The following is a 12,715-nucleotide window of genomic DNA, read 5'->3' on the forward strand; positions in this document are numbered from 1 at the left end:
CTCAATGGTATTTATTGAGCGCTTACTGTGTGCAGAGCACTGTACTGAGCACTTGGGCAGGACAAGTCGGCAACATATTGAGACGGTCCCTACCCAGCAGCGGGCTCACAGTCTGGAAGGGAAGGTAGGGGGCGGGCGCGAGGCGGGTCATTCATTCATTCAATCGTATTTATTGAGCGCTTACTGTGTGCAGAGCACTGTATTAAGCGCTTGGGAAGGACAAGTTGGCAACATATAGAGACGGTCGGGGGGCGGCCGAGAGGGGGCGGGCGCGAGGCGGTGCGCTGCGGGCGGCGGCCGAGAGGGGGCGGGCGCGAGGCGGGGCATTCACTCATTCGGTGGTATTTATTGAGCGCTTACTGCGTGCAGAGCACTGTACTGAGCGCTTGGGAAGGACAAGTCGGCAACATATAGAGACGGTCCCCACCCAACAGTGGGCTCACAGTCTAGAAGGGAAGGTACGGGGCGGGCGCGAGGCGGGTCATTCATTCATTCAATCGTATTTATTGAGCGCTTCCTACGTACGGAGCACTGTACTAAGCGCTTGGGAAGGACAAGTCGGCGACATATAGAGACGGTCCCTACCCAGCAGCGGGCTTACAGTCTAGAAAAGAAGGTACGGGGCGGGCGCGAGGCGGGTCATTCACTCATTCAATGGCATTTATTGAGCGCTTACTGCGTGCAGAGCACTGTATTAAGCGCTTGGGAAGGACAAGTTGGCAACATATAGAGACGGTCGGGGGGGCAGCCGAGAGGGGGCGGGCGCGAGGCAGTGCGCTGCGGGCGGCGGCCGAGAGGGGGCGGGCGCGAGGCGGGGCATTCAATCACTCAATGGTATTTATTGAGCGCTTACTGTGTGCAGAGCACTGTACTGAGCGCTTGGGCAGGACAAGTCGGCAACATATTGAGACGGTCCCTACCCAACAGCGGGCTCACAGTGTAGAAGAGAAGGGGCGGGCGCGAGGCGGGGCGGGGCGGGGCGGGCGGCGGCCGCGAGGGGGCGGGCGCGAGGCAGTGCGCTGCGGGCGGCGGCGTTGCCGGTGCGGTGCGGTGCGGGCGGCGGCCGAGAGGGGGCGGGCGCGAGGCGGCTCGTCCGCTGGATCTCGTGCTCCTTTTCTGCGGGCGGGCGGGCGGCTGCACGGACCCCGCTCCTTGGCAACCCGAGCAGGACCGGACCGGACCGGACCGGACCGGACCGGACCGGACGTCTGTCTGTCCGGAGGAGGAGGAGGAGGAGGACGGTGACCCGCCCCCCGTCATGGAGTCGGCGCTGAAACGGGCCCGGGCGGAGGAGCCGCGCGACGGGGCCCCAGCCGACCCCGCCCGGCGCGACGTGGACGGGCACCACCGGCCCGGGGACCGCGAGGAGGAGGAGGAGGAGGAGGAGGACGACGACGACGACGGGGAGGAGGAGGAGGAGGAGGCCGACGCCCCCCCCGAGGGGGAGGAGGAGGTGGACCCCCGCATCCAGGTAACCGACGGACGCCCCCGGCCCTGCCCCGGGCCGCTGTGTGTGTGTGTGTGTGTGTGTGTGTGTGTGTGAGAGAGAGACACTGCGTGGGGGGCCCGGGGGCGCGCGCGCGCGCACACACACATACAGGGAGGAGGAGGGGCCCGCTGTTGGTGTGCGGGGGAATCTGTGTGCCTGTCTGTGTGTGTGTCCGTGTCCGTGTCCGTGTGACACGGGGGAGTGTGTCTGGGGAGCGCCCCGCCGTGTGCACGTGTTTGTGTGTGAGAGAGAGACACGGGGGGGGGGGGAATCCCTGGGGAGCGTGTGTGTGTGTGTATGTGTGTGTGTGAGAGAGAGAGAGAGACACGGTGGGGGTGTGTGTCCCTGGGGAGCGTCCCGCTGTGTGTGTGTGTGTGTGTGTGTGTGTGTGTGTGTGTGAGTGAGAGAGAGAGAGAGACACGGGGGAGGGGGTGTCCCGCTGTGTGTACGTGTGTGTGTGTGTGTGTGTGACATGGGGGGTGTCCCTGGGGAGCGTCCCGCTGTGTGTGTGTGTGTGTGTGGGGGGGGGGGAGAGACACGGGGGAGGGGGCGTCCCGCTGTATGTACGTGTGAGTGTGTGTGTGTGTGTTTGTGGCATGGGGAGGTGTCCCTGGGGAGCGTCCCGCTGTGCGTACGTGTGTGTGTGACGGGGGTGGGGGGGTGTCCCTGGGGAACGTCCCGCTGTGTATACGTGTCTGTATATGTGTGTGTATGTGAGACACACACACACACACACACACACACGGGGGGGCGTGTCCCTGGGGAGCGTCCCGCTGTGTATACGTGTGTGTGTATGTGTGTGACGGGGTGGGGGGGGTGTCCCTGGGGAGTGTCCCGCTGTGTATGCGTGTGTGTATAGTGTGTCCGTGTGACACGGGGTGGGGGGTGGGGGTCCCTGAGGAGCGTCCCGCTGTCTATACGTGTGTGTGTGTGTGTAGTGTGTCCGTGTGACACGGGGTGGGGGTGGGGGGGGTCGCTGAGAAGCGTCCCGCTGTGTATATGTGTGTGTGTGTGTGTGTCCGTGTCCGTGAGTGACTGGGTTGTGTGTGTGTGTGTGTGTGTGTGTGACCCCGGTGGGAGGTGACGAGTTGGGGGGCGCCCCGAAACCGCCCAGCGCGCGCGCGCGCGCGCGCGCCCTTCTTGCCGGGGGGGTGGGGAGGGCCCCGAAACCGCCCAACGGACCCTGCCCGCCGCGGCGGGGGGTGGGGGGCGCCCCGAAACCGCCCAGCGCGCGCGCGCGCCCTTCTTGCCGGGGGGGAGGGCCCCGAAACTGCCCAACGGACCCTGCCCGCCGCGGCGGGGGGTGGGGGGCGCCCCGAAACCGCCCAGCGCGCGCTCCCTTCTTGCCGGGGGGTGGGGGGCGCCCCGAAACCGCCCAGCGCGCGCGCGCCCCCTCAGCGCCAACGCCGCCCCCCCGGCCGGGGGGGGGGCGGAGGATAGAATTACTTGGACCTCATTGTCTCTCTTTGTCTCGGCTAAAGCTGCTGCTGCTGCTTCGAAAAACCCATCCAAGCGTAGGAACCCCCCCCCCCCATCCTACCGCACTTTCTCATAATAATAATAATAATGATGATGATGATGATGATGGCATTTGCTAAGCGCTTACAACGTGCCAAGCACCGCTCCAAGCGCTGGGGTAGATCCAAGGTGATCAGGTTGCCCCACGTGGGGCTCACAGTCTTCACCTCCATCTTACAGATGAGGGAACTGAGGCCCAGGGAATAATAATAATAATGATGATGGTGGCATTTGCTAAGCACTTACTATGTGCAAAGCACCTCTCTAAGCGCTGGGGAGGATACAAGGTGATCAGGTTGTCCCACGTGGGGCTTACAGTCTTCATCTCCATCTTACAGATGACAGAACTGAGGCCCGGAGAATAATAATAATAATAATAATGATGGTGGCATTTGTTAAGCGCTTACTATGTGCCAAGCACCGCTCTAAGCGCTGGGGAGGATACAAGGTGATCAGGTTGCCCCGCGTGGGGCTCACAGTCTTCATCTCCATCTTACAGATGACAGAACTGAGGCCCGGAGAATAATAATAATAATGATGATGGTGGCATTTGCTAAGCACTTACTATGTGCAAAGCACCGCTCTAAGCGCTGGGGAGGATACAAGGTGATCAGGTTGCCCCGCGTGGGGCTCACAGTCTTCATCTCCATCTTACAGATGACAGAACTGAGGCCCGGAGAATAATAATAATAATGATGATGGTGGCATTTGCTAAGCACTTACTATGTGCAAAGCACCGCTGTAAGCGCTGGGGAGGTTAAAAGGTGATCGGGTTGTCCCACGTGGAGCTCACAGTCTTCATCTCCATTTGACAGATGAGGGAACTGAGGCCCAGAGAAGAAGTAGAATAATGGTGGCATTTGTTAAGCGCTATGTGCAAAGCACCGCTCTAAGCGCTGGGGAGGTTACAAGGTGATCAGGTTGTCCCGCGTGGAGCTCACAGTCTTCATCTCCGTTTGACAGATGAGGGAACTGAGGCCCAGAGAAGAAGAATAATAATGGTGGCATTTGTTAAGCGCTTACTGTGTGCAAAGCACCGCTCTAAGCGCTGGGGAGGATACAAGGTGATCGGGTTGTCCCACGTGGAGCTCACAGTCTTCATCTCCATTTGACAGATGAGGGAACTGAGGCCCAGAGAATAATAATAATAATGGTGGCATTTGTTAAGCGCATACTGTGTGCAAAGCACCGCTCTAAGCACTGAGGAGGATACAAGGTGATCGGGTTGTCCCACGTGGAGCTCACAGTCTTCATCTCCGTTTGACAGATGAGGGAACTGAGGCCCAGAGAAGAAGAATAATAATGGTGGCATTTGTTAAGTGCTTACTGTGTGCAAAGCACCGCTCTAAGCGCTGAGGAGGTTACAAGGTGATCGGGTTGTCCCACGTGGAGCTCACAGTCTTCATCTCCATTTGACAGATGAGGGAACTGAGGCCCAGAGAAGAAGAATAATAATGGTGGCATTTGTTAAGCGCTTACTATGTGCAAAGCACCACTCTAAGCACTGGGGAGGTTACAAGGTGATCGGGTTGTCCCACGTGGAGCTCACAGTCTTCATCTCCATTTGACAGATGAGGGAACTGAGGCCCAGAGAAGAAGAATAATAATGGTGGCATTTGTTAAGCGCTTACTGTGTGCAAAGCACCACTCTAAGCGCTGGGGAGGTTACAAGGTGATCGGGTTGTCCCACGTGGAGCTCACAGTCTTCATCTCCGTTTGACAGATGAGGGAACTGAGGCCCAGAGAAGAAGAATAATAATGGTGGCATTTGTTAAGCGCTTACTGTGTGCAAAGCACCGCTCTAAGCGCTGGGGAGGATACAAGGTGATCGGGTTGTCCCACGTGGAGCTCACAGTCTTCATCTCCGTTTGACAGATGAGGGAACTGAGGCCCAGAGAAGTGAAGTGACTGGCCCAAAGTTACCCAGCCGACAAATGGCAGAGGTGGGATTCGAACCCACGACCCCTGACTCCCAAGCCCGGGCTGTTGCCGCGGCTTCTCTTGCGGCTCGCAAATCCAGTGAACGCTGCCCTCACTGGTTGGGACTCGAGGGGATCGGAGGGGCCTTTAGGGAGATAAAGATAGGGACCATCTCTATCTGTTGCCGATTTGTACTTCCCAAGCACTTAGTCTAGGGCTGTGCACACAGTCAGTGCTCACTAAATGCGATTGAATGAATGAATGAATGAATGAATGAACTCCTTGAGAAAGTCAAAAATCTCCAGTGGCTACCAATCAACCGACACATCAGGCAAAAACTCCTCACCCTGGGCTTCAAGGCTGTCCATCCCCTCGCCCCCTCCTGCCTCACCTCCCTTCTCTCCTTCTCCAGCCCAGCTCACACCCTCCGCTCCTCTGCCGCCACCAACCTCCTCACCGTACCTCGTTCTCGCCCGTCCCGCCGTCGACCCCCGGCCCACGTCCTCCCCCTGTCCTGGAATGCCCTCCCTCCCCACATCTGCCAAGCTAGCTCTCTTCCTCCCTTCAAAGCCCTACTGAGAGCTCACCTCCTCCAGGAGGCCTTCCCAAACTGAGCCCCCTCCTTCCTCTCCCCCTCCCCATCCCCTGCCTTACCTCCTTCCCCTCCCCACAGCACCTGTATATATGCATATATGTTTGTACATATTTATTACTCTATGTATTTTACTTGTACATATTTATTCTATTTATTTTATTTTGTTAATATGTTTTGTTGTCTGTCTCCCCCTTCTAGACTGTGAGCCCTCTTTTGGGTAGAGACCGTCTCTATATGTTGCCAACTTGGACTTTCCAAGCGCTTAGTACAGTGCTCTGCACACAGTAAGCACTCAAATACAATTGAATGAATGAGTGAATGAATGTTACCAGTGCCAATTCTCAGTTCGTGAGTTTGCCACCAGAATTCTGTTGGCAAGGACCTTCGTTTTTCCTCATCTCTCGGTGAACTTTCGATCCTGCTTGTATTTGTACCAGTCAACGTTTATCTAAACCTTGTCGATAAAAGAAGATGCTACAAAGAAAACCTCAGATACCCGCATGACTTCCTCTGAGCTCTTCTCATCATCAATCGTATTTATCGAGCGCTTACCGTGTGCAGAGCACTGTACTAAGCGCTTAGCACAGTACTTTCTCAGAAAAGCCTCTAAGGTTTGTCAGTTTCCCTGAACTACGTTGATGTGAATTTGGTTTTGATTTTTGGACTTTTTCATTCCGCTGCATTGAGAGAGCACATGGTTCCAGCAGTCAACTGAAACAAATATGTAGAAATCACTCGGCACGAGATTGATTCAGCAAGCCATTTTTTTTTTAATGATTGCTTCACCCACTTCCTCTTATTTCACTCTTCGAGGAGCCTGAGACATCTCGGACCCCTTCTTGACAAGATACGTAAAAGAGGCCCTTCCCAACCCTCTACGTATCCTGCCCCTTTCCCCTGCTGCCCAGGTCCCTGTGCCCTCCTTCATCCCTGTATTTCCATCTTTCCCCTCCACAGCTCCAACCTGACACCCCGCACTGTCACCTCAGCTGCTGCCCAGACACCCCCATGACTGACTGATCAGGGAAGGATGGAGAGAGAGAGAGCAGTGGGGGGTGAGGAAGAGCCTTGGACCACCAACCGCCCCCCCCCCCCAGTAGCCACAGCGAGGCCCTCAGCATTTGAGGGCTTCAAAATTATGAAAAAAATCATTTTGAATGGAAGGGAGAAGGGCGGGGGATCCGGGAGATTGGGGACTGGTGAGCCCGGGCCTCAGGAGAGGGTCCTGGAAAACTTTGGGATCCGCGAGGGGCCGGGCTAGGAAGGATGGCGTGGAGTTGCTTCCCAGGTAAATTCGCCAAACTTCAGTCCTGCCAAGAAAGTGTTTTCTGTTGTGAAACCCAACCAGAGTCTTTGTAAAGGAGAGATTTTTTAAAAACTCAGACTTTAAAAAAAAAAATGCTGTTATTTTGGTTGCCAACCTGTACTTCCCAAGCGCTTAGGGCAGAGCACACAGTAAGCGCTCAATAAATATGATTGATTTTGGTTAATAGTCCAGCTAGGCTCATTTTTCTGGGAGGTGTAGCCCTCGTTTCAAGTCCATTTATGCCTAATGATGTATGGCTTTCTTTTTCAATCGAATTATTCAGTTATCCCTTAAAAGTTTTTGTTTCAAAAGTTTCACTGGACCTGGACTACAGACTGTGGGAGTGAAGGTTCAAGTTCAGAGCATTCTGCACTTATCGCAACAGGTGTATCAACTGATTGTTCCCTCTTTCTTTTCCTTCTTAGTCTAATTTCAGGGTGTGTCTTCCCTTCACTTGAAAACGCAAACACTTTTTCCCCCTCCTCTTTTCTACAGGGCGAACTGGAGAAGCTAAACCAGTCCACAGATGACATCAACAAAAGGGAAACTGAACTTGAGGTACATAATTTTCTCATTTTGTATTCCCTCTTTCCCTGAACTTTTTTCTTGTGGACTTGCAGCCGGTTATTTTAAGGGCCATCGGATTATTGTAGAGGCCTTTATTGTTAACTTGGCTTGTTAACTCAATGAATGAAATACTGAATTAGCATCTGAGAATCTGTGAGTGGAGCCCACAGGGATCCTATTTCATGTTGTTTTTCATTTCAGTAGTTCCGTCAGGCCAAAGCCAAATGTTCTGTGGAACATCTCACATTCTTAAATGTATTTTTAATGTTTCTGTGAAAATCCTCAGAGAAAAATTCTCCCGAGTCTTACATAATGAATAATGATTCTTTCATGTTCCTTAAATAGGCCTTTTACTTTTAGTCTTAGGACTTGCTTTCCACAGACTTACGATTGTGGCCTTTTTCTATGATTAAAAAGCGTGTGTGTGCGTGTTGTAATCATCCTAATTGTACACAGAGCTGTTTAAGCAATGGAGGATTTTCCAGTGGGGAAATGCTAAGAGGCAAGCTTGTAGCTCAGTTTGAATTTCATGAGAATTTTTCCATCTGCTCATGACAGATGATTCTTCACAGCTGTCAATGAATCCTCCAGTTCTTTTTTGGGAGTTGGCTTTTATAATCTATTAGCAAATCGTAATTCTTTTATTTCAAATTGTAACCGTGAGTTTGGGTGATTTTGGTATTAAGCACTTGGGGCCGGGCGTTGTGTACCTAGTGCTGGAGTAAATGCACTAGAGGCAGATCAGACACAGACCCTGTCCCACTTGGGACTCTCTGCGTGGGAAGGAGAACAAGCATTTAATGCCCATTTTACAGATGGCACAGAAAAGTTAAGTGATTTGCCCAAGGTCACAGGCCAGAGAAGTGGCAGAGATGGGATTGGGTCACAGATCCTCTGATTCCCAGCCCATGCTCTTTCCAGTAGTTCACACTGTTTCAAACTCCATAAAAGCCATAATACCGCATAGTGAGGATAATAATAATAATAATGATGGCATTTATTAAGCGCTTACTATGTGCAAAGCACTGTTCTAAGCACTGGGGTAGATACAAGGTGATCAGGTTGTCCCACGGGGGGCTCACAGTCTTAATCCCCATTTTACAGATGCGTTTTACAGAGCAGAGAAAAAAGCAGAAAGGAAATCATTTTTATTTGTCCATGATTGACATTCACTGTGAGGGGGGTGAGGGTCAGGTTTTACCCAGAATAGGTTGAATAATAACGATGGCATTTGTTAAGCACTTACTATGTGCCAAGCACTGTTCTAAGCGCTGGGGAGGATACAAGGCGATCCGGTTGTCCCACGTGGGGCTCAATCCCCGTTTTACAGATGAGGTAACCGAGGCACAGAGAAGTTAAATGACCTGCCCAAGGTCACACAGTTGACAATTGGTGGAGGCTGGATTTGAACCCATGACCTCTGACTCCAAAGCCCAGGCTCTTTGCATTGAGCCATGCTGAATAGGCTTCTGGGCCCTTTAGGTGAGAAGCAGCGTGGCTCAGTGGAAAGAGCACGGGCTTTGGAACCAGAGGTCATGGGTTCAAATCCCAGATCTGCCGGTTGTCAGCTGTGTGACTTTGGGCAAGTCACTTCACTTCTCTGGGCCTCAGTGACCTCATCTGTAAAAATGGGGATTAAGACTGTGAGCCCCCTGTGGGACAACCTGATCACCTTGTAATCTCCCCAGTGCTTAGAACAGTGCTTTGCACATAGTAAGTGCTTAATAAATGCCGTTATTATTATTATTATTATTATTATTATTATGTGGATGAGGCTTTCAGGGGCAGGGCCCAAACGGAGAAGAAAGATCAGGAGGAGAAAAATGCCTTCACTGTCCCAGTGGAAGCGCCGGCAACCTGACCGTAGGCTGGCCAGATAAGTTGGTGGCTACTATTCATTCACTCATTCATTCATTCATACATATTCATTGAGCGCTTACTGTGTGCGGAGCACTGTACTAAGTGCTTCCCCCCATCTTACCTCCTTCCCTTCCCCACAGCACCTGTATATATGTTTGTACATATTTATTTATTTATTCATTTTACTTGTTCCTATCTATTCTATTTATTTTATTTTGTTAGTATGTTTGGTTTTGTTCTCTATCTCCCCCTTCTAGACTGTGAGCCCACTGTTGGGTAGGGACTGTCTCTATAGGTTGCCAGCTTGTACTTCCCAAGCGCTTAGTACAGTGCTCTGCACACAGTAGGTGCTCAATAAATACAATTGACTGATTGGGAAGTACAAGTCAGCAACAAATTAGAGATAATCCCTACCCAACAGTGGGCTCACAGTCTAGAAGAGGGGAGACAGACAACAAAACAAAGCAAGTAAACAGGTATCAATAGCACCAATATAAATAGGATTATAGATACAGGCACATCATTAATAAAATAAATAGAATAATAACTGTACAGAAGCAGCGTGGCTCAGTGGAAAGAGCCCGGGCTTTGGAGTCAGAGGTCATGGGTTCAAATCCCGGCTCCGCCACTTGTCAGCTGTGTGACTTTGGGCAAGTCACTTCACGTCTCTGGGCCTCAGTTCCCTCATCTGTAAAATGGGGATTAAGACTGTGAGCCCCACCGTGGGACAACCTCACCACCTTGTAACCTCCCCAGCGCTTAGAACGGTGCTTTGCACATAGTAAGTGCTTAATAAATGCTGTCATTATTATTATTACATAAATACACAAGTGCTGTGGGGTGGGGAGGGGGGTAGAGCAGAGGGAGGGAGTCGGGGCAATGCGGAGGGGAGGTGGGGCAGAGGAAAAAGGGGGACATTTAGGATTGCTTTTAGACTGAGCCCACTGTTGGGTAGGGACTGTCTCTATATGTTGCCAACTTGGACTTCCCAAGCGCTTAGTACAGTGCTCTGCACACAGTAAGTGCTCAATAAATACGATTGATGATGATGATGATTGCTCCGACTTCTGCCCAGGAGGAGATGGTAGTGATGGCACTACCACCAGCAACAGCAGCAGCCCCCTCCGCCATAGGTTAGTGGAGCTGGGACCAAGGGCATCATCTATCACTTGAGTTATAGTGGCAGTGTGGTCCCGTGGTTGCTGTGGTTCAGGTGAACTGGACCATCATCAATCGTATTTATTGAGCGCTTACTATGTGCAGAGCACTGTACTAAGCGCTTGGCAAGTACAAATCGGCAACATCTAGAGACAGTCCCCAACAGTGGGCTCACAGTCTGAAAGGGGGAGACAGAGAACAAAACCAAACATACTAACAAAATAAAATAAATAGAATAGATATGCACAAGTAGAATAAATAGAGTAATAAATATGTACAAGAGTAATAAATATGACCAGGATCAGGGATGCAAGGGAATTTCTAGCAGGGATCTGTGTTGGAAAATTCCACTGTGCGTTTCTCTGGGATGGACCAGACCAGCTGCGGGGATAATTTCGGAGGAAAAGAGTCCGGGCAGCTTCCTCCCTTTCTTCATTGCCCAGCTGCTGCCGGTGCCACAATGGCTAAAAGGTTTTGTCTCCACCGCCTATCGGAGGCAGAACCCGTTAGCTTTTCGAGTGGTAGGATAAAACCTTGAAAAATGTCCATGCTCTACCTCTTGTGGAATGTCTAATGATGCTAATTTTGGCAGCCTGCCAATTCACACCTCATCTGGCCACATCCCACATCCTCTAGACTGTAAGTTCAGTGTGGGCGGGGAGTGTGTCTGCCAACTCCGTTGTATCGTACTCTCCCAAACAGTGCAGTGCTCTGCATTCATTCGTTCGTTCATTCATTCAGTCGCATTTATTGAGCGCTTACTGTGTGCAGAGCACTGTACTAAGCGCTTGGGAAGTACAAGTTGGCAACATATAGAGACGGTCCCTACCCAACATCATCATCATCAATCGTATTTATTGAGCGCTTACTGTGTGCAGAGCACTGTACTGAGCGCTTGGGAAGTACAAGTTGGCAACATATAGAGACAGTCCCTACCCAACAGTGGGCTCGCAGTCTAAAAGGGGGAGCTCACAGTCTAGAAGTGCTCAGTAAATGTGATTGATTGATGTGGCCACAACCCAGTCCCAAGCCCTTGAGACCCACAGTCTAGAGATGACAATTTAGGGTAGCAATTCGTTGTTGAACGTTACATGTTCCATGCTTGCCCAACCTAGTGAGCTCGTTGACCTCATAAAATACGTGCAGCCACGCAGATCTGCAGCGGGGCTTAGTGGAAAGAGCCCAGGCTTGGGAGTCAGAGGTCGTGGGTTCTAATCCCGGCTCCGACACTTGTCAGCTGTGTGACTTTGGGTAAGTCACTTAACTTCTCTGTGCCTGTTAGCTCATCTGTAAAATGGAGATGAAGACTGTGAGCCCCGCGTGGGATAGCCTGATGACCTTGTATCTACTTCAGCGCTTAGAACAGTGCTTGGCACAGAGTAAACGCTTAACAAATACCATCATTATTATTATTACCAGGCTTGAAAGAAATGCAGTGAACTTCACTTTTGACCTTGTCCTATTGCGGTTTTTATAGAAATTTGCCATTTTGATTGCAGCTTTGGTATTTGATTCCAAATAGAGAAGCAGCATGGCCTAGTGAATAGAGCACAGGCCTGAGAGTCAGAAAGACCTGGGTTCTATTCCTGGCTCTACCACACATGTCTGCCATGTGACTTTGGGCAAGTCATTTAATTTCTCCATGCCTCAGTTACCTCATCTGTAAAATGGAGGTTAAGACTGTGAGCCCCATTTGGCTCACATTGACTGTGTCACATGGACTGTGTCCAACCTGATTAGCTTGTATCTACCCCAGTGTTTAGTACAGTGTCTGGCACACAGTAAGCACTTAAAAAATGCCATTACCCTACCCCCCCCCAAAACCCCCCGATATTTGCTTTCTTCAGTTAAGTGTTTTTATTAGCCTAGTGGAAATGGGAGTTACGATAGGAAATGTGAGCAGGCTCAGTGAAAAGTTTCTAGGCAAGGAAAAATCATTGGCTCCCGCTATTTCTTTTCATTTGTTCATTCAAATGTATTTATTGAGTGCTTACTGTGTGCAGAGCACTGTACTAAACGCTTGGGAGGTACAAATCGTCAACATATAGAGACGGTCCCTACCCAACAACGGGCTCACATCATCATCAATCATCAATTGTATTGAGCGCTTACTATGTGCAGAGCACTGTACTAAGCGCTTGGGAAGTACAAATTGGCAACATATAGAGACAGTCCCTACCCAACAGTGGGCTCACAGTCTAGAAGGGGGAGACAGAGAACAAAACCAAACATATTAACAAAATAAAATACATAGAATAGATATGTACAAGTAAAATAGAGTAATAAATATGTACAAACATAT

The 12,715-nt window shown here is 51.2% G+C and overlaps 1 protein-coding gene across 1 annotated transcript in view; it reads left to right on the forward strand.

Annotated features, from left to right (window-relative positions):
• Positions 1-1,149: 1,149 nt before the first annotated feature.
• Positions 1,150-12,715, forward strand: part of SH3BP5 (SH3 domain binding protein 5) — a 68,408-nt gene continuing 56,842 nt past the window's right edge. Inside the window, exons 1-2 of the mRNA XM_038740434.1 lie at positions 1,150-1,471; positions 7,324-7,386. Of these exons, the coding sequence (XP_038596362.1) occupies positions 1,259-1,471; positions 7,324-7,386 (276 nt within the window). The 5' untranslated portion in view covers positions 1,150-1,258. The remainder of the gene's footprint in view (positions 1,472-7,323; positions 7,387-12,715) is intronic.

The sequence above is a fragment of the Tachyglossus aculeatus genome, chromosome 2 (assembly GCF_015852505.1).
Source record: "Tachyglossus aculeatus isolate mTacAcu1 chromosome 2, mTacAcu1.pri, whole genome shotgun sequence".
Taxonomy (NCBI): Eukaryota; Metazoa; Chordata; class Mammalia; order Monotremata; family Tachyglossidae; genus Tachyglossus; species Tachyglossus aculeatus.